At 48.4% G+C, this 22,008-nt stretch overlaps 1 protein-coding gene across 1 annotated transcript; it reads right to left on the bottom strand.

Annotated features, from left to right (window-relative positions):
- Nucleotides 1–6,884: 6,884 nt before the first annotated feature.
- Nucleotides 6,885–9,956, bottom strand: MUCL3 (mucin like 3). Its single transcript, XM_023541665.2, has 2 exons — nt 8,957–9,956; nt 6,885–8,056 (listed from the first exon to the last, which is right to left on the bottom strand). The coding sequence occupies exons 1-2, from the start codon at nt 9,704–9,706 to the stop codon at nt 7,910–7,912; spliced, it is 897 nt and encodes a 298-aa protein (XP_023397433.2). The 5' UTR covers nt 9,707–9,956; the 3' UTR covers nt 6,885–7,909.
- Nucleotides 9,957–22,008: the final 12,052 nt, after the last annotated feature.

Genomic DNA, 22,008 nt, shown 5'->3' with positions numbered 1-22,008 from the left:
ACTGAGAAGGCAGGAGGGGTGGGATGATACTATAGTTCAGGTGGGGGATGTTCCTTCCATGTTAAGTGGGGAGGAGGGAGAGAATGGGTGCAGATGATGTGCTTGTAGACCTGATGGTGGGAAAATGAGGTGTACCGCTGGCATTTTTGCACACTTGTAACTCTTTTCTATTTTTGTGTAACTCTTCATGTGATATCTGCCTTCCCTGGTAGACTGTGAGCTTCATGAAGGCAGGGGCTGTCACTGCTTTGTTCCCTGATTATCTCCAGGCCTAGTGCACAGTTGTTGTTGGTGTTGTTAGGTGCGATCGAGTCAACTCATAGCAACCCTATGGACAACAGAACGAAACACTGCCTGGTCCTGTGCTGTCCTCACAATTGTTGTTATGCTTGAGCCCATAGCACACAGTAGATGCTCAAAAAATGTTTGCTGAATGAAGAAGTGAATGCCATGCTCGATATGACATGACATCCAAGAGAAGATGTTATTGTAAAAAAACTGGAAGTATGGGACTGGATTTCAGGGGCGAGGACAGGCCAGAGATGAGTCGGGAAGCCATCCGTAGCAATAATAGTTGAAGTCAAGCCATTCAAAATGAACGAGCCCACAGGGCTGCAGGGAGGAGGAAGGCAACAGGATGGACACAAGTGCTGTTGTAAAGGACCTTATGGCAGTTGGATCCACCACAGCCTCTGAGCCCTCCACCACAGCATCTGGGCCCATGATTGTCTATACCCCAGGCTCTGAATCCAGCGTGGCCACCACCATAGTCTCTGAGACTGCCACATCCTCCACAATAACGTCCGTGCTCACTACATCCTCTAAGAACACACCAGCCTCTGAGAGCATCACAGCCTCCACCAAGGCCTCTGGGATCACCATGTCTGCCACCACAGCCTCTGAGACCATTAGAGTGTCCACTGAAACCTCTGACACAACTTCAAGCTCTGTGTCCCCTATAGCCACCACAATGCCAGCTGAGACCACCACAGACTTTGAGACCTCTATCTATAGCTTCCACCACAGCCTCTGAGACCATCGCTGCCTTCACAGTAGTGTCTGCCCATGATAGCCCCCACCACAAAAAGTTCTCCTGTATATTCAACCTAGGTCTGTTCTGTGAACCCTGCACTTACTCTCCCCAGCCACTTCCATGGCATTCTATCCTACAGTAAATGGAGAAAAGATTGAAGTTATCAAGGACTTCATTTTACTTGAATCTACAATCAACATCAATGGAAGCAGCAGTCAAGAAATCAAACAATGAGTTGCACTGGGCAAATCTGCTGCAAAAGACCTCTTTAAAGTGTTAAAAAAAAAAAATGTTATGTTAAGGACTAAGATGTGCCTGACCCAAGCTACAGTGTTTTCAGTCACCTTATACGCATTTCAAAGATGGATAATAAATAAGGAAGATTGAAGAATTGATGCCTTTAATTATGGTGTTGGCCAAGAATATTGAATATACCATGGACTGCCAAAAAGAACGAATAAATCTGTCTTGGAAGAAGTACAGCTAGAATACTCCTTAAAAGCAAGGATAGTGAGACTAGTCTCATGCACTTTGGAAATGTTATCAGGACAGACCAGTCCCTTGAGAAGGACATCATGCTTGGTGCAGTAGAGGGTCAGAGAAAAAGAGGAAGACACTCAATGAGATGGACTGACACAGTGGCTGCAGAAATGGGCTCAAGAATGACAACCATCATGAGTATGGCACAGGACCTGGCAGTGTTTCGTTCTGTTGTACATAGGGCCACTATGAGTCGGAACCAACTCAACGGCACTTAACAACAACAATAAATCTTACAGTGGAAGTGAAGGGGCTTTATAAGTTGTCTGACTTGGGTTTTAGAGATTAAGGAGGGAAACTTAACATTTCAAAGGGGTCAAGGAGAGGTCAGCTGAAGGAGCTAGGAAATGCAAACCAAAAAACCAAACCAGTTGCCATGGAGTCAGTTTCAACTCATGGTGACCCCATGTGCTACAGAGTAGAACTGAGCTCCGTAGGGTTTTCTTGGCTGTAATTTTTATGGAAGCTGATCTCCAGGTCTTTCTTCTGCGGCACTGCTGGGTGGGTTCATACTGCAAATCTTTAGGTTAGTAGACACACAGAAACTGTTTGTGCCACCCAAGGACTCAGCTAGGAACATAGGAGCCCAGCTTTCACTCTCCTCAGGCTAGTTTCACTCACAGCTTCCATAGTCCTGGGATCTTGGTGGTCTTCCTCCAGATGTGTTTCTATGAGGGAATTATGAGAGCTGACCAAGGATTTAAATTTAGGCAGCATTTCTAGAAGGAATATTTTTATTTGCTTTGACTTTAGACTTGTAGCCTAGCTCCAATTTAAACAAGATGAATACTAACAGTCAGTATTGAGTTAACTCAATATTTGGTGGTGCAGTGATTAAGAGCTCAGGCTGCTAACCGAAAGATGGGCACTTCGAGTCCACCAGCTGCTCCTTGGAAACCCTATGGGACGTTCTACTCTGTCCTATAGGGTTGCTATGAGTCGGAATCAATTTGAAGGCAACAGGTTTTATTTATTTATTTTCAGTTTATTCACTATTTAGTATTGAAGGGATATTGAACTAATATTGAAAGGAGATAATATTGAAACTAGGATTTTCAAGTTAGATACAGAAACATTTATCAAGCAGCTAGTAAATTCCAGCATTCTAAGGGAAATAAAACAGAGCAGCTATTTGTGTTCATACTTATAGCTGGTAGTTAGAGGGAGGGGTAAAAGGTGGATGCTCTTCAGGGTGAAGGTGGGGGTCAGAATCGTGGTCAGTGAGGCTGAGGTCAGTACCCACTTCCAAGAACTGGGCAAAAAAGAAATTCATCACTTTTGCTTCCAGGAAGAGAATGAGAATATGCAAGCAGAGTGCCTGGAATAGGGGTCCCTGTCTCCCTCTGACTTTCTGTGACTCCACATCCTTACCTCTGATTGATGGATAATTTTCTTACCAGGTCCCAGGATTCCAAAGAGAAGCAGCACCAGGATGCAGGAGGCAAGAAATAACTTTGCTCTACTCATCTTGAAATAATCCACATGGGAAGTCATTAGCTAGAATGCCTCGGTCCTAGAGCAGAGATGGAGACTGAAGAAGGGGAGTTGATGCCTGGTGTCCCGATGCGACGTGAGTTACAGGAAGATTAAAACTTGCCAGAGCCAGGCTTCTGGGAGGAAGAAAATAAGGGTAGGGGAACCTGGGGGCTGGGACGGCTGAACTCCTGGATTCTACAGGTTGCTTCCACAATCTGCCTGCCTTAATTTCTTTGCTCCCTACCATCACTGTGGCATTTATAGTTGCTATTTCTTTTTACTAGGCAAGGGAGGCCATAACTTGTGGGCCCTCCCTCTCCAGAGAGGGGTGTCTCTGAAGCTCTGACAATTTAGGACTGAGGGAGGAGAGTTGCCTCTCAACTTGGAAGACCAGGGCCTGGAGTGGGAAGAGAGCCAGCTTCAGCACAGCATTCAGGAAAGAAGGAACAGGGAGGGACGAGAACAAGGGATCAAACCTGTCAGAGGATAGGGGACCCACCCTCCGGGCCAGAGATGAGCAAAAACCTGCTTTCTAGCAGGTACCTCATTTCTGGGACAGAGGTCTTTGTAGGAGGCAAAGGAGTGGGAAATGAAGGTGACCAGTCCCCAAATCACTGGGCAGCTGGACAGTAAGTGCTGGCACAGTAAGCTGCACAAGAAGACTGGGCATCCGGAGGGGAGGATGGAGAACCTGAGACTCTGAGGTCAGTTAATAGGTCTCAGAAGGCAACAGAAGGATGGCAGAAAAGATTTTGGCCCTGGGCACTGAGCGCTGGGCCAGAAGAACGGGGCTCTGGAAGTCTAAGGGGCTGAAAGGAGAAACCAGATTCTGGAAGAAGGGGCTGGCCTTATTCTTGCACAACCCTCATTCACACTGTGTTCCTTAGGTGGTCCGCCTAACCCCCCATCACCCAGGTCATACCGTGGGAGAGAACCTAGAACTTGGCTCTGCTAGGGAACATAGTAAAATTGAGGTTTGGAGAAAATCAACAGTTCTATCCCCTGTGAGGAAACCCTGGTGGTGTAGTGGTTAAGTGCTACGGCTGCTAACCTAAAAAAGGTCGGCAGTTCAAATCTGCTAGGTGCTGCTTGGAAACTCTATGGGGCAGTTCTACTCTGTCCTATAGTGTCGCTATGAGTCGGAATCGACTCGACGGCAATAGGTTTTTTTTTTTTTTTTTGGTATCCCCTGTGAGTGTATGCATTTGAACAAGGCTCTTCTCTGAGGCTGGGTCTTCTCATCTGTGGAACAGGCCTAAGAAGAAAGGACTCACAGGGTGATTGGAGGATTAAAGGATGGGCGGGATGCAAGGGCTGGCAAGACACAAACACTCCTTACTGTTTTATTATCCGTAGGGAATGAAAAGAAGCGCAGACACCTTCTGGGCACCAGGACAAAGGAATGTTGACTCTGGGCAAGGAAATCGAGCCCAGAGAATTCGAGGCTGGGAGGAGACGCGACAGCGAGCCATACCACCATAGTGTGGCCAGACCGCAGCTGGGGCCGCTCGGCGGCAGGCGCGGACCGGGTAGGAGCCGCAGGGGCGGGTGGGGCCCGGCCGGCCGCTGCTCCCTGAGAAGCCCGATTCAGTTAGCCGCCAGCCAAGTGGAGCCTCGAGGGAAGGAGGCCAGGCTGCAGGCTCTGGGAACCTCGCTACTCCAGCACCCTGTCCCCTAGGGACAGCAGCCTTCGGCGCCCCCAACTCAGGGTGAGCCCGGCCTGCCCCAGGCTTGTCCCTCTGCTCTGCGCCGGGCGCTCACCCCGCCCTCAGGACCTTGGGCGAGCTCCTCCGGAGGTGGCCTCCCTAGGGGCCCGAAGAAGGAGCCAATTAATTTTCCCTAGCGAGGGGCCAGCTCCGGAACTTAGTAAAGGATTCCGCCCCCCCGCCCCCTTGATTTCAATGCGATCATTAGCTGGAGAGAGAGATGGGAAAGAGTGATGGGAGCGAGAGAAGGAAGAAAATTAGGAAGCGAGACATGGCTATCGCCTCCAGGGCCCATAGTTCACGTTTGCCAGGTGAAGAACCTCCCTTCCTCCCCTCACACACCCTTTGACCCCCACCACTCCACGTCGTGCCTCAGCAGGCAGGGTGTCGGTCCAATTGGATGTTTAGGACTGAAGCCACAGAGTGGTTATGTTTTTGCTTTAATTAGGGCCCGTGCTGGAGGATTTCAATGGTTAGGGGCTGAGAGCCGGGTCATGGCATCCTTCTGAGGGCAAGTGACACCCTGTCCTGGAAACTGCCACGTCTGAGTCACCATCCAACCAGATGACCAGAAACCAGGCATCCTCCTCCTTTTCTCTAGGGCTCCCAGCCCTTTCCAGAATCCAGGGGTCCCTCTGCATCAAGACTCTCCAGGGACCTAAGTCCAGTGGCATCACTAAGGTTGATATCACCCAGTGTGGTAACTCATGGTGTCAACCCCCCCAAGGACCTCCTTGTGTACCAGACCCTACAGAATCTGGCCCAGCCCCCAGGGGCTGCCGCCTCTAGGTGCTCCTGCACCACGGGTGCTAAGGCCTCAGCCCAGCAGGTGGGCAGCCTGCTGGGCAACCCCTGGCCCCGTGCCTGTCGGCTGCCTCCTCTTACACCAACACCTGGCTCAGCTGTGCCATGGCGCCAGCGCCCACGGCCACCAGTGCCCACAGCTCACACTGCACAAAAATTTTATAGACAGTTATTTTGGTGCCACCCCCTCTGACAGTGTCACCCCATGCGGTCTGCACCCCTGCACCCATTAGTGACGCCACTGTCTAAGTCTGGGGCCCCTCTGGCACCTAGGCGCCTTCTCTGGGACCCAGGCTTTTAGCCTCCACCTTCAATCCTGCCCTTAGCAGAGCTTGTCTCTGGGGGGAGATTAAGAGAGGCCCGCCAGCCTTAGAGACCATCCAGTACAGAGCTGGATCCTGGCTGCCAGCCAGTCCAAGTAATTCAGTGGCATTACCCATGTCTGGGTCAGGATTTCTGTCCAGGATAGGCTTTCAGCGTCCCACAAATCGGTGACCCGTGCCCTGGTATTTGATTCCGGAAGGAGCTAAGGTTGGAAGGTCTGCAGCAAACTGGAGTGCCTTTCTTGTCAGTGATAATGCCACCCTTCTCTGGTAAGGGTGAGCACTGACACTACCTAGACCATGGGCCATGCTTCTGTTGGGAGGGAAACTGGGACTGACACAGGCCTGGCTGGTGTCCTAACATAAATATGCTACATGGTACCAGTTAAAACCAGTTGCCATCAAATTGATTCTGACTCATGACAACTCCATGTCAGGAGCCGAATGTTTAACCTTTTGATTTTGGGTTTAATTAATTAGGATGTTGTTTTATTCTGTATAGTAGTGCCTTGTGACAACTGCTGGATTATTTAATTTTAATTTTCCTTTGTTTGCATCTTAGGCGGGAACTATGCCTTATACTTCTTTATATCCTCAACAGAGGGTATAATGGGTGTTTAAACTCATATTTGTTTACTAATCGGCATATTCTCTCCTCATTTTGTCACCATGAAAATAAGCCCAACATGAAACGGGGCCAGCTCTTACCTAAAACCAGAAGGTGAGCCATTTTAGGAATAAGAGAAATTCAGCCTACCATCTTCCTCCACCCACAAAGATTACAAATCCACCCAGATGCACCTTGGAAGAAAGGCCTGGTGATCTATTTCTGAAAAACGGCAATTGAAAACTCTAGAGTAGTTCTACTCTTACACAGTCAGAAGCCAAGAACACCAGTCAGGACTTTTTCCCACTTGATAGTCCAATAATAATTATATCCTTAATTTATAAATAGTTTACGTTTTATTATAACAAGACCAATAGATAGAAGGAAGCTGTCCTCTGTCAACTTCTCTTTCCTCTATCTGCCCGATAGATGGAAGGGCTATAATAAGTTGGAGAGAAAATTCAGGAAGCACACAGAAGAAATGTCTAGAATTTGGGGTAGAAGTGTGGGGAGGAAGGATAAATATAGGGGCAGTAGAGGAGAAGGTAGCTGAATCCTACAGAAGAAAGTGAGAAGTGACTTTTGGTGGAAGAGATGGGAAAATAAATATTGAGTAGGGAATATCATTAGGAAAGGTCTGGGTCAGGGATCAGTGGATAAGACTGCGGGCAAAACCAAAGTCTCCTCCCTGAGTGCCCACCCACAACGCAGCAAGCCAAATCAACAGGATCCCCACTGTAGACATTTAGAAAAGCTAAGGGAATAGGGAGGGAGAAGGAGGAATCATCTGAGTGGGAGACATCTATCTTTTCTGGAATTTTCTCTCCTTCAGGGAATGAAGAGGACGGAGAAGGAAATAGAGCCTCCTTTCTTCTTGGACCTTAATTTTTCATTAAAAAGAAGAAGGATGGAGTCCCTGGGAACTCAGAGACAAGACTATTTACACGCAAACTCTAAGTAATAGTGGATGGAAATAATATAGATCAGTCTTGAAGCTCAGGGCGCTCAGTCCTCAGTCTACCCACTTCCCACCACCCCCATTCCCAAATCAGATCAGGGCATTGCCCTCTAAGGCTCCTGAACTTAACCATGCTCCCTCCAGGACTCACTGTCTTGTATTGGTTCCTACCCCACATGTCCATCAACACATTTTCATTCTCAGATCATCATCTTCTCTAGAGAACATTTGCTTGTATCATTCTGTCCTTCTCCTCTATCTCTCTACTTCACATCCTTCTTGCTTGTCACTTCAGTCCCCAACCAGTTTCAATAAGAACACAGCATATGGAGGGTTAATGCTGTTAACTGTCAGTACACTTGGCCCTTCCTGGAGTCCAGGAAATAGGAATCATAAATTTAATTCCACATCTAGGAGAGGGGTAGGGCATGGAAGAGCTGGAGGTGGATGACTTCCCAAAGATCATTGTGAGAAAGGGATCTGGCCCTTGCCCAGAGCCTGCTGCTCCATCAGGTAGACTGGGTAGGAATTAGGGCTTCCGGTATCCTCTGGGTCTTTGTCCTCAGTATTCTGGGTCAGTGCATGGCGTGTTCGAGTAAAATAGGAGACCTGTGATTGAAGAGAAAGAAGAAAAGAGTACCACCTGTCATGCCATTTGCTTTCTTCAACACCCATGTGTTAGGCCCTTTGATTCTATTCTCCCTGATCATTGGTCTGTAGCTCCGTCCTTTCCCAAGATTCCATCCAGACCTTGATCCTTATTCCAACCCCAGATCAAACACACTGAGTCCCAGACTCCATCTCTAATTTCCTTATCTGTCCTGTTCTTATTCTTGTCCTCTTATCACATACCCCAAACTCTAACTCTAATCCTCCAATTTTCCCTCCTCTACCCCTTTTTTTCTCAGCCCCATCCTTTTCCCCAATTCCGTTTTTCTTATCCCAAGCATCTATTGTCTTTCTCCATAGTTTTCAGCATCACTACCCCCCATTCCACCACTTGTCTGTCAGTTTGTCATACTGTTGTAGCTTGTGTGTTGCTATGATGCTAGCAGCTATGCCACTGGTATTTCAAATACCAGCAGGGTCATCCATGGTGGACAGGTTTCAGCAGAGCTTCCAAACTAAGACAGACTAGGAAGAAAGGCCTGGTGATATACTTCCAAAGCTCAGCCAATGAAAACCTTCTGGATCACAATAGAATATTGTTGGATATAGCGCTAGAAGATGTGCCCCCTAGGTTGGAAGGCACTACACAATGGCCACAACAATGGACTCAAACATACCAATGAACATGAAGATGGCACAGGACTGGGCAACAGTTTGTTCTGTTATACATAAGGTCACCATGGATCAAAGCTGACTTGACAACAACTAACAGTAATCCCCCACTAGCATCACCCCATCATGCTTCTTTTCCTACACTCATTATTCATTCTAGTTCTGACCCATAACATCTCAACTCCCTATCCCACTGGTTCATTTTCCTGATGCATCCCTGTCCCTTACCAAGAAGATCAGGATGAGGAGTGCCAGAAGAATCACAGCCAACAGAACCACGATGACTACGGCCCAAGCAGGGAATGAATCATTCTCCCCCATCTCTCCCTTTGAGTCATCTTTACTCTCGTATGAATGGCTCTCATTGCCTGGGGCTTCTGACACGATGGAGCTCAATTTCATGGTGGATGTGGTGAATGTAAAAGAACCAGTGGGCACCTGGTGGGTAACCTCAGTTTTATTTAGATGAGGAGAGGTAGTAGCAATAGATTTGTCTCCTGAGACCTTAACTGGATATCTTGCAGTCTTGGTGGCCACTGTGGTCTTTTCTGGCCATTTGGTGGGTTTTGATAGGCACCTTGTGGTCTTCTTAGGGGCTGATATGATCTTGTCTGACTGTTTAGTGGCCTTCACATGGACTCCTGTGATCTTTTCTAGCCGCCCTGTGGTCTTTACTGGGGCTCTTGTGGTCTTCACTGGAGCCGATATGGTCTTTTCTGGCTGTTCTGGAGCCAATGTGGTCAGTTCTGGGGTCTTCACTGGGGCTCTTGTGGTCTTATCAGGAGGTGATGTGTCCTTTTTTGGCTGTTCAGTGGTCTTCACTGGGGTTCTTGCATTCTTCTCAGGGGCGGATATGGTCTGTTGTGGATATTCTGTGGTCTTTTCTGGGGTTCTATTGTTCTTACTGGCTGTAATGGTCTTGTCTGGTTGCTCTTTGGTCTTTGCTATGGCTGTTGTGATCTTCGCATGAGTCAACATGGTCTTTTCTACTGGAGATCTGGTGGTGTCTGGGGCGATTTTAGTTCTGTTAGCACCTATGGTGTGATCTTCAGCTGTTTTTGAGTCTCCTTTTGTTTTTGTAGCATTGTATGATGTCCCTGTGGTTGTTGTAGTCTTTCCTGGGAGTACTGTTGTTTTATCTTGAGTTTCTTTTGTGTTTCCTGAGGAAGCTGTGGGTTTTTTGTTTGTCTCTGAACTGACCGACTTGGTTAAAGGAACTGTAGTATTGTGTGAGGTGGTGTTTTTATTATTCAAAGTAGTGATGGTTTTTTCTGAAGTTTTTGCTGAGTTTCTTGTAATTCTTGGTTTTGTTATGGTGGACTTGCTACAAGTTGTTTTCCTCCTGGGTGTTGGGGTTGGATATTTTTCACCAGAAGATCTATTATGATTGTTCCTGGAGTCTGAAGACTCAATAGAGCGTCGATTCCGGTCTTTTCCCTGATTCCTGGGGTTTTGTTCAGAAGTGGGAGGAACTTCGTGATGAGTTGTAGAGCTTTTGTGATCTGCAATTTTGGGGTTTTCTATAGGTTTGTGAATAGGTCGGGAATGGTGTGTGGTGTTGCAGTGGTGTTTTGGTTTATGGGTTTCTGTAGATTTGGGGAGGCCTGGAGGGCTGTGTCCAGAATCAGGAGCAGTATGGTCAGGGGTAGGACTATAAACAAGACTGGAAGTCAATAAGAATAAAGGATCAGATGTTGGGGATTCACCAGTTTTCCGAAGTTCCTGTAATGTGGTAGCACCTGTAGAGAGAGAGAGGCAAGTAAGTAACTTTCACCATGTTCTTCCATGCCTCCCTGCTTACCTCTATATCTAGCGGTCCCTTACTCCCCAGCCCCTTTATTCTTCCCAGTTGGTCTCTTCAGACTGTTATAATACTGCAGTATCTAATCCCCACTCTCACTTGGAACTTTCCAGCCTCTGGACTTTTTGCTCAGACTGTGCCTTCTGCAAGATATCTCTTCCCTCTTCCCCATCTCTACCTCTTAGTTCTCAGCCTCAGATCCTGATGGCCTCATGGCATCTTTCCTGATCCCTTCAAGCTGATAAGATCTAGCTCCATCTCAGTGCTCAAAAAATCCTTCGTTCATTACTTTTTCCTACTACCTTCAACTTGACATTGTAGTTGTGTGCCTGTCAGCCCCTACTCCCCATCATGCCTATCAAACTGTAAGGCTTTGAGAGCAAGTACTGACTGGCATTTTGCTCAGCAGATGCTCCTTTAGGATTTATACACATATGAAACAGAGTCCCCTTTCCAAAGCAGGGCTGAGAGGAAAGGGAATAAATATCAGAATCTTCATCTTTCCGTAACATCCTAGCTCCATCCCAAATTTAAGAGTGTGAGAGACTGAAGTCAAGCCTCTGACAGGATTTCTCATAGGGATTAACAATAGACACAGGTGGTGAGAGAAGGATACAAGGGGAATAGAGGATGGATGGAGGAGGGAGATGGGAAACTTCTATTTGGGTGGTGAAATTTGGTCTGGATACAGGGGAGTGAAGGAGATGACTCAGCCCTTGGAGTTCCTCTACTGGATCGTCCTTCTTCACACACCTTTAAGGCAGCTGAGGATATAGTACGCTAGACTTGTTGAAAGGAAAAGCTGTCTGCTTGGGGGTCCTGACAGGCATGAAAGAGGCGGCTAGATTCTGGGAAGGACTGACTGTATTTAAGGGCAGGGTGTGAAGGAAAACACCCTATCAATGGACAGATATGGGCCTTAATCCTGTGAGAAAACAACCAGATGGGAACAGAGGACAGGTCTCTGGAATCTGGCCAGGAGATTGAGAGTCAGGAGGTAGTCAAAAAGTGAGAGAGATAGTGTCATTACATAACTGAGATTTCCAATCTCTGTTAGCTCAAGGCAGTGACCAGGACCTGGACCCATTCCCAATCACAGGAAACCATAGTCCACCCACCTCTTTGCCAACTGGGAAGAGTCGAGGGCTGGGAACTCAGTCTTTGAAAGAAATATGAATGGGACTAGAAGAGAGTGAGAGTAATAGAAAAGCTCAAGTCCCTGAAGGGAATTGAGGTAGGAGGGAAATAGGAAGGCTGAATTATCAGGCCCTTACTCTGCTTTGCCAATTCCACCCTCAATTCCCTTGACAGTAATACCAATAATGAAAAAACGGTTGCCATCAAGTCGATTCTAACTCATGGCGACCTCATGTGTATCAGAGTAGAAATGTGCTCCACAGGGTGTTCGGTGGCTGATTTTTCAGAAGCAGATTGCCAGGCCTTACTTCTAAGGAGCCTCTGGGTAGACTGGAACCTCTAACTTTTCAGTAAGATGCCAAGCACATTAACCATTTATACCACCCAAGGAACTCTAATACCAATAATAAAAAAATAGCTATGGCTTATTGGGTACCTTCTCTGGGCCAGGCCTTATAGACATCCTCTATCTGGAATTTCTTCTGTAGTGACTGATCCTCAAGGAACCCAGAAAGCACTGTAGAGACTGTCAGTTCAATGTCCTATTTTACAGCTGAGAGACTTGAGTTTCAGGGAGGACATGTGACTTTCCCCCAGCACATAGTCCCACAGCAATAGCAATGCCCAACCTTTCTCAAGCACTCACAACTAGGCAGGCAGGTCCTATGAGTGAGGACATGTACTAATATATTTGCTTTTTACAATCTGAGGTGGAAATTAGTATTCTTCCTAAGTAAGGAACCAAGATTCAGAGTGGTTAAGCAATTTCCCCAAGGATACCCAGCAAGTGAGAGATTTAGTCAGAATCTGAATCCAGGCTACCAGGTTCCTGGGTCTAGATTCTTACTGGTTAAGACTACCACACTACTCGGCCTCTGTAACTTAGCTTGGTCCCTGAGAAAGAAGGACACTGGCATTTATGAGATTCCTGCAGGACGCTGTTCATCTATTTGTTATTTAATCTCCATGACAAACCTATGAGGGAAGAGTTATGCTCTTACTAGAGGCTCAGAGAGGTAAAATTACTGGCAAAGTCAGGCTTTTCACTACACCCAGATTGTCTGCCCACATGGTAAGGGATGAAGAAACACTTACTGAGTGAATAATAAAGGCAGCAGCACAGAGTGGCAAATACCACTTGCCTCCAGGAATCAGAAGACGGGGTCAGAGTCTAGGTTCTGCCCCTTACCAGCTTTGCATTCATGGTCGGGTCACTTAAAAGCATGGAACCTCCATGTCCTCAACTGTAAGCAACAATGATATCAACTGCACCAGCTTAGTGTGAGGATGAAGGGAAGTACAGAGGGGAAGCTCCTGCACAAGGTGTAAGCATAAGAAGACTCTAAAATGTTTGTGGAATCTGAAGTGTAGTCTTTCAAACAATCTCATATCTTGCCCTGTACTTCTGGTAGTAACAGTAGCCTGAGCCCCACTCTTCCGCCTTCTGCAGCCCCAAGTATCTCTCCTACTCTTCCTGCCTCTGAGGCCTACCTTGACCACCCTCTTCAAAACAACAGACCACTGCATTCCTGGGCCGTTTTCCCCTGCTCTGTTTTAACCCTGGTGGTGAAGTGGTTAAGAGCTATGGCTGCTAACCAAAAGCTCGGCAGTTCAAATCCACCAGGCGCTCCCTGGAAACTCTATAGGGCAGTTCTACTCTGTCCTATAGGGTCGCTGATTCGGAATCAACTCGACAGCAACGGGTTTGGTTTTGATTTTTTGTTTTGTTACTACAACACTCCTCATTTTCTAATGTACAATAAATAGTTTAATTTCTACCACAGCAAGGATTTTTATTTGTTTTGTTTATTGCTGTGTCTCTAGCCCAGAACTATGGCTGGCCTATAAAGGCACTTCATAAATATTTGTTGAATGGATGAACACATGACTATTTTAAGACTGATGGGAACTCTCTAGAAGCCTTGCCCACAACCTTGCATTATGCACCTTAAATAAAAAAACGGGTGTACTTGTGACCTTCGAAGGTTGACAGACCAGGGCTTAGGATCATCAACCCCAGCCACCTAGTATGGAAAGAGTCCTTCTGAATCCGTTGTTGTGTGTCTACCTTGTGAAGACTCTCCTCTGAGTCCCCTCCAAACTGCCCAGGTCCTCGGCTTCTCTGTGTCCTGGGTTCAGTCACAAAACTGTTTCTTAATTAAGTAAACAAATTCAGCAGCCTACCTTATCTCATAGTGTCCACTTAGCTCAAAAACTTTTCCGTACTCATTTTCCCCTCAAAGCCCTGGGGTGTTTCCCCAACTGTAAGATGGGGACAAAATCACACAGGCCTTATAAAGTTGTCTTGAGGATTAAATAAGTATATGCGGGCAAATGCCTAGAACAGTGCCTGGCACACAGTAAGTGCTCCCTAAGCCTCAGCTATTATTATTGGCCAGGCCACATCCTTCCCCTTTTACAGGTAGCATGGTGGCCCAGACAAGTTCGATGGATCGGAGCCAGGACTAGAAACCAAGCCTGCATAGAGCAGGGCAGACAGAGAGAAGGGCTCTCAGGAGAGAAACCTACTCCATCCCTGAGGGCAGCAGGTGTGTGAAGTGGTGGTACCCCTGCTTGCCACCCTCTAACTGCATGACTTTGAGCAAGCCTCTTTACCTCTCTGAGCCTCACTTTCCTCAAATCTAAAATGGGAATATCATTAACCACCTCAGGGTGTGTTGAGAGGATGAAATGAAACGAAATATGTGAACATCTCTGAGGGCCTTACACAAAGCAAGTGCCCAGAGAATGTCAGGGCCCCACCCCTGCCCACCCAGGGCAGCTGGAACCCATACCATCTTCATGTTAACTAGAAAAAGCCTCCCTCCGCGGGAGTGGACAGCATCCTTGTGGGCCAAGTCTCAGGGGGCGAAGCACAGGCTGGGTTTCATCTCCTACTTGCCCCTCAGCCAGCAAGCCTGAGCAGTGAACAACCTAGAAAACGGTATGTAGCAGCCCTGTGCTCACTCCCACATTCGTCTGCTATTCATTTCTGCGGCTTAAACCCTACAAATGCCAAGAAACAATCCCTTTTTCTCTTCTATTCCGTTGTGTAATGGTGACCTCTCTGCCTCTGAGGGTGTTCTTACCTGCCTCCCATGAAGCCAGCAGGAAGAGGAGGCAGCCCTGGAGGGCAGAACTGGAGCGGAGGCAGTGGGCCAGCTGAGCCATGGTGGAACTGGATGGCTGCTTGGGGCCCGGGACCTGGCGTCCTCTCACCTTATATGGGGCCAGGCTTGACGTCATGGGGGCTGGGGCCCCTCAGGACTAAACCTTAAACAAATGGAGCTGCCCCACCCCACAGGGTGGCCCGATAACAGGAGACCACAGTCGCTGCATCATGCAGCCAGGTACCTGGGTGCCTGTCATAGGGCTGGGATCTCGGGGCAAGGAAGAACTGGGAGGGGATAGACTGCTGACACACCAGCAGAGGGAGAGGGGCTGGGTAGGGTGGTCATCAGGGCTGTAGAAGGATGGAGAGCAATGGCCTGATTTTAGCACGACTGATCTCTGCATGGGGGGTGGGGTGGGGTGAAGGACAATTGGATGCCTGGGTTCTGGGAGGAGATTCTAGTTCTCCTAATCCCTCTCTGGCTTCGAGTTTGCCCTCCCACCTCTCTTGCGTCAGCTGAGTTCTCCACACCCCTTACTCACACATGGTCATTCTTCTTGTCCTGGGTGGAGCTGTCCATGAGTATGAGGTGAAAGAGCAAAGATGGAGAAAGCCGTCATATGGCCACTGCTGAGGACACAGGGGTTCAGAGATGTCCAGATGATAAGAGATGTGGAGACAGATGGGGGCAGCGACAGACATGGACAGAGAGAACCTGGGGACTGACATCACACACCTCCCCAGAGATGCAGACAGGCCCATGCCATCCAGAGGGACTGAGGCCAAGACCTTTGGCAGAGATATTTGGAGACACACAGAGGCCTGTCATTACTTCCTACCTCTCCCTCACCTCCTACCTCGGCCTAGCAGCTTTTTGCCTCACTACCACCATCTACCCTCCACCCCTGTTCAGAAATGCAGATATCTCATTTCTAGCATCTGCCTGGCACCTCCCTCTTCCCTTCCTCCTGATTCCCTGCTCAAAGCAAGCATCAGCTCAGTGACTGTCCAGGTTCATTCCCAGGGCTTCCAGGTGGCAGCACCTGAGGCTGGAGTTAGGGAGGACAGACTGCCTGAGTTTCTAAGGGGAGAGACAGCTGTGGTCCCAGGTGCCTAAATCACCAGCCCTCTTTACCCCTTACTTACATGTTCACTGTAGGTCCCCCAGCTGGAAAGAAAGCATCCTGTGGGCAAGGTCCTTGCCTTGACCACTGCCCTCTCCCCAGAACTGGAGACAGGGCGCACAGTAGGCAATCAATAAGTGTTTACTTGCTTGAATGCACTGAAAGCCAAACCAAAAACCAAACAAAACTTGTTGCCATTGAGTCAATTCTGACCATACAGGACACAGCAGAAGTGCCCTGCAGGGTTTCCAAGGAGCAGTCCGTGGATTCAAACTGTCAACCTTTTGGTTAGCAGCCGAGCTCTTAACCACTACGCAGCCAGGGCTCCATATACCTAGCTTAGGGGCTGTGAAAAGTTACAGAGACTCCTCTCAGAGTCTTTCTAAGGACAAGAAGCTTAATTATCTTGAGCTGACCTGAATTTGGTGGGGGTTAGTTCTTAGAATGACTGTTCAAATTATAAAGGGCTCCCAGAGGATCAACCCCACTTCTTATATCGGGCACCAAGGTGCTTGGATCATAGATGCGTTTTGTACCAGGTGGCTGTTGCTGGGTGCCATGAAGTTGATTCCGACTCATAGTTACCCAATATGACAGAGTAGAACTGCCCTATAGGGCTTCCTAGGCTGTAATCTTATGGAAGCAGAGCACTGCTACTGGGTTCCAACGGCCGACTTTTCAGTTAGCAGTCAAGCACTTAACCATTGCACTACCAACGCTCCTTTTGTATCAAGAAAAAAGCCCTTGCCATCCAGTCGATTCCAACTCATAGTGACCCTATAGGACAGAGTAGAACTGGCCCATAGGGTTTCCAAAGTAGATTCGAACTGCTGACCTTTTGGGTTAGCAGTCAAATGCTTAACCACTCCACCACTAGGGCTTCACACAGAAAACCAAGGGTGGCTAATAGCTTTCTGGGTGAAGTGGGGGCAGGCAGAGGGGGTGGAGCAGGACCTCGGGCCAGTTGGGGCTCCAGGTAGGACTGAACACATGGATTGCTCTCATTACATGATGTGACTTGTGCCCAAAACTTAGGCAGGGCTGGAACGGGTGGGAAGAGAAGTGAACTGCTCATTAACGTAAGTAATGGGTGATTAATTAAGGAGGCTTCATACAGCCAGGCCAAAGACTGAGTACTCAGAACTAGACACCCAGCCTCCCAGGCAATGCATCCTGAAAGATGGGGAAACGGAGGCGGGGGCAGACCCTCCCCTGCAACTCCACCTTGTCTCAGGAGTGACTGAGAGCCCCTCTTCTATTAGTCCCCTCCCCTGCTTCCTCAAGGACTCTACTAGTCCCCTGTCCCCCCCTTTCCTCAAGGGCCCAGGCCTTTAGAGCAATGGTTCTCAACAGGTAGGAGATTTTACCACCCAGGGAACATCTGACAATGTCTGAAGACATTTTTGATTGTCACATCTTGGGTTGCGGGGGGAGGTGCTACTGGCATCTAGTGGATAGAGATCAGGGATACTGCTAAACGTACTACAATGTGCAGGACAGCCCTCTCCAACAAAGCATTAACCAGACCAATGGTGCCGAGGTTGAAAAATCCTGCTTTAGAATAAGGGGTAATCGGTATTTGTGAATGGGCATCTGCCTCCCTTCTCTTTTAACCTCAACTCCCTCCAGAGGGCCCAGGCTGCAAACCCCTTCCTTTTGTCAAGGAACCTGGGGGTGGGTGGAGGCCCAAGCTGATAACCTTCAAGTAAGTAGAGGTTGTTGTGCCTGAGCTGGGGGTGGGGGGGAGCAGAGCCAGGCATGTGACCAGTCACAAAACAACTTACTAACTACCAATTTTGGAGCATTTCTGTGTACTGAGGTTGTACTAAGTGCCTCGCCTCGCTGTGACCCTATGAGATTGGCAATGCCGTCCTCATTTTACCGATGAGAACACACAAGCCTTGGATCAGGGAAGTGACTTGCCCATGGTAAGCGGCAGAGACTGGACTTGGCCCATGCCTGCCTGGCAATAGAGCCACTCCTTGGCCAGGTACAAGTAGGCTGGAGATGAGCAAAGGAGGAGCCATTTTATTTAGCAAGAATTGTGTCCGCCACCCACCCAAAGTGATCTAAGGGAGCATTGCAGAGCTGGATTCATCACCTATCCAGAAGGGAGAGAATGGGGGGTGGGTCTTGGGGGGACAGGAGTCAGTGGGAGGGGACTCCCTATGGAGGGAGATGTGAAGAGTCTTCCATTTCCCCCTTTCTTTTTTTTTGCCCTGTGGGCTGGAGCAAAATGTCTTCAGCTAAGGAGCTTCTCTGGCATTTGTGGGGCAGGGACACAGTAATGAGTGAGAGACGGAGGTTCCAACTGCCCAGACCCAGACTTCGTTAAGGCCGGAAAGCCTCTGGAGAATATTTAGCCCTGGTCCTTCCTTGCACAGATGAGAAAACTGCAGTCAGAGAGGTCAGGTGCCTTCCCCCAGACCACACAGCTGGCGGCAGGACTGGAACCGGCATTGCAGCCTCCCACTCGATGACTGCATGGTGGATCTCCCCTCACACTGTTGGTGGAACAGACCTGGAGAGCCGGTAGCGCTAGGCCGTGGCCCCAGCTGGGGTGAATAGGAAGGGTGAGTCTTGGAATGAGACTATTCGGGAGAGGAAGAAGGAAGGCAAACAGGGGAGGGATCCTGGCTACCGTGATCCTGCCCCGTCATTTGAAGGAGTAGAGCTGGCAGGTGGCCTCTTGGTGGCCGCAGTAAGGGGCCAAGGAGCCACAGCCACACCCCACACTCATCTCCTTCCGGAACTGGCAAGCCTGTTAGATAAGGGATGAATGGGGTGAGTTAATGTAATGACCCCGGCATCTGCCGCCCAGCCCTCAGCTCTTCCCATGGACTAGGTTCCCTCTACAATCCAGGCTCTCTGCTCTCCTTTTTGAGTAATAATAATAATGATAATTTGTTGAGCACTTACTATGTGCCAAGCACCATTAAGTGCTTTACATGCATAAGCTCATTTGTTCCTCTCAACAGCCCTTTGAGATGGATACTATCATTCCCATTTTATCCAGGACTCAATTACCTCATTTGTACAATGAGGGTTAATAATATTTATTACCTGCCTCGTAGGGTCATTGATGAAGTATGTATAGCACCTGGCACATAATAAATACTATTTAAATATTAGCTATTATTGTTGTTGTTGTTATTAATGAGGACTCCTAAGCACAGAGAGGTTAAGTAAATTTCACGAGGTCACGTAGCTATAAGTGGCAGAGCCAGGATTCAAAATCCAGGTTAATGTGGCTCCACAGAGCTGGCTTTTCAACCCCTAGAACAGAATTTGTTGCCTCCATGAGCTGGTTAGCCTCCAGCGCACACAGGCCTTTCTTTCTGTGGCCCCAAACCCTCATTCCTCTTTGTTCGGGGTTTCCTTCCGGTGACCCACTTCCTTTCCTCCCTCCCCCTTCCCTAAGTGTGGCAAGCTGCTGTCTCCCCAAAGCCCCTGGTCCTCTCAGAGGGCTGGGGTGACAGGTCCTCAGCCCCACTGGCCTTGGGGATCCACTCACTGGGACCGCAGCATCACTCACCTTCTTGATGATATAGAGGAGGCTGACAAGTCCTGCCAAGCAGGGAGTGTGAACACGATGGCCCAGTCAGGCACAGAGCCCTTCTCCTGAGGCTTCTAGCCTGAGGCGCAGAGAGGACAGTGACCGAGGTGGGTAGGACCTCAGTTGCCCACCCCCCACTGCCCTCTGTGGCTGCACAGCTCTCTCTCTGTGACTCTGACATCATATCTTGGTGGAGTTCTCGCTATCCTCTTGGCAGCAGGATCTCAACAGAAGGGATTTTAAAGGGCTTCCACCAAGCCTGAGTCAAGGGCAGAATCTCCCCTTCCTGGACAACCCAGACCCTCAGACATTCACTGGCTCCACCTTTCTGAACCCTCCACATCTCAAGCTCTGTTGTCCATGTCCCTGTTGCTCTCTGATGTCTCTGAACTGTCAGGGTCACTAGGTGGGCCTCTCTTTTTCCGAGCCTTAGTCCTCTTCACCACCACACCCTGATTCTGGCCACTAAGGGGAGCAGCCTGTTGTCTTGCCTTCCCTCCCCTCATTTCCTGCCCTAGGACTACCTGGGGGGAGGTTCTCCATGCCTCCCCTGCTAGGAATGAAGGGGAGGGAAGGGGAGAGGAGGGGAGGAGGGAGACAGGGAGAGAAGGAGGGCAGGCTCTGTGGAGGGGTGGTTCTTGCCCTGGAAAGACAGATTGGGCTCTGAGGAAGAAAGATGAAAACCTCTTGGAGGAAGCAGTCGGATAGCAGACATCTGTCTGTTGGTCTGACCAGAGGCTTAACAGGGCACTGGAGTCTCTGAGTGGTACAAATGGTTAATGTATTCAGCTGCTAACTGAAAGGTTGGAGGTTCAAATCCACCCAGAGCCCTCTTAGAAGAAAGACCTGGCTATCTGCTTCCGAAAAATCAGCCATTGAAAACCCTGTGGAGCACTTTCCTACTGTGACACACATAAGGTTGCCATGAGTCAGGGTTGACTCAATGGCAGCTGATTTGGTTGAGACCCCTCTAAGATACACAGCCATCCTCAGACATACTCAAAACACAGTTGGAGATAGGCACTAACGACAGTCCCTGCACTCCTTTCCAGAAGGTGTGGGACATAAGAGAGAATGGGTCTGACCATCATTTGACTGGTAAGTGACCCAGTGCAAACAAGAGTGCCTTACTGGTTGAGACGCCAAGCCCAGGGGATGTAGTGGCTGCTCCAGTAGTCATGGGAGTGGACCCTCCTGAGGCAGCAACATTGGGTGTAAAAGTCCCAGGCACAGTTGAAACAATTCCAGGGGATGCTGTGGAGGAGATATATCCTAGGAGGGCAGAGGGGAATAGTGGCTGGAAGAGACCCAGGTGACACCAAAAGCAGAAATCACATCCAATGCAATCTCAGTCAAACTCCCAGCAGATTTTTGGTAGAAACTGATTCTATGAGAATCAAAGGACTGAGAATAGCCATGGCAAACTCAAAGAAAGTTGGAAGACTTACACTACTAGATTTCAAGACTTGCTAGAAAGCTGCTGACTCGGGAACAGATTACCAATAAGCAAGGTATGCACGGGCTTAATTTGATGTGGGGAAAACCCAGGTGAAATTGTGCACTACAGATTAGTAAGTAAGCACAATTAAGCCCGTGCATACCTTGCTAACTATAAACCAGTACATACCATACTTACTGGTTAATCTGTCCCTGGCTGCAGTCATTGAGCACTATGACATTGGAGTCAGAAAAGACAAATGGGGGAACAGAATAGAGTCCAGAAATAGACCCACACATAAATGGTCCTTGATTTCTCACAATTTAATGGCATAGAAAGGGGGAGGACCTTTTAAATAAATAGTTCTGAAGCAGCTGAATATTTGTAAGGAAAAAAAAAAAGAAAAAAAGGCACTTGAACCCTACCTCACACCATATACGGAATTAATTGGAGATAGATCATGAACTTAAATTTGAAAGCTAAAATTATAAAGCTTTTAGAAAATACAAAGAAGAGTTTTTTTTATGATCTTGAAGTAGACAAGAAATATCCTTGACAGGATGCAAAAGGCATTAACCTCAAGGAAAAAAAAAGCCGATACATTGAAAAGGCAGAAAGAAGGGAACTTGTATAACCACAAACGCAAGGGGAGCTGCTTCCGGTGATGATCCAGGAAACTACCAGACTCACGCTTAGCAAAGCACCAGGAAGCGTCCCCACTCCAAGCTATGGGTCAAGCAAAGGGCTCTTTAGAGATGGTTTGAGCAACAGAAATATCACCTGATGTTGTTGAGATGCTTCCTGAAGTGCTCCCAGAAATAGTTGGAGCTAAAGTCTGAGGACTACTGGGAAAGACCCCAGAGGTTGAAGAAACTGTTAAAAAGCTCCCAGGGACTGTTGGGAGACTCACTGTTGGGAGATTTGTGGAGATGCGGGGGACACCCTCAGAGTCAGTGGAGAGACCCCCAGAAATGTCCCCAGAGACAGTGGAGACACCTGCAGAGACAGTGGGGAGACCCCCAGAGATAGTGGGGACACCCACAAAGGAAGTGGGGAGACCCTCAGAGACTCCCGGTAAGGTCACCTGAGCTGTTGGAAAAAGAAGATAAATT

Source organism: Loxodonta africana, chromosome 1 (genome assembly GCF_030014295.1).
Source record: "Loxodonta africana isolate mLoxAfr1 chromosome 1, mLoxAfr1.hap2, whole genome shotgun sequence".
NCBI lineage: Eukaryota > Metazoa > Chordata > Mammalia > Proboscidea > Elephantidae > Loxodonta > Loxodonta africana.
The sequence above is the reverse complement of the archived record's forward strand: the minus strand, read 5'-3'. Positions and strand labels throughout refer to the sequence as shown.

Coding starts and splice junctions, on each gene's coding strand:
- MUCL3 (XM_023541665.2), bottom strand. CDS start 9,706: ATGTTGACTCATGCGAAGATCACAACAGCCATAGCAAAGACCAAAGAG. Junction 8,057..8,956: donor TCCTCATCCTGATCTTCTTG/GTAAGGGACAGG, acceptor CTTCAATCACAG/GTCTCCTATTTTACTCGAAC.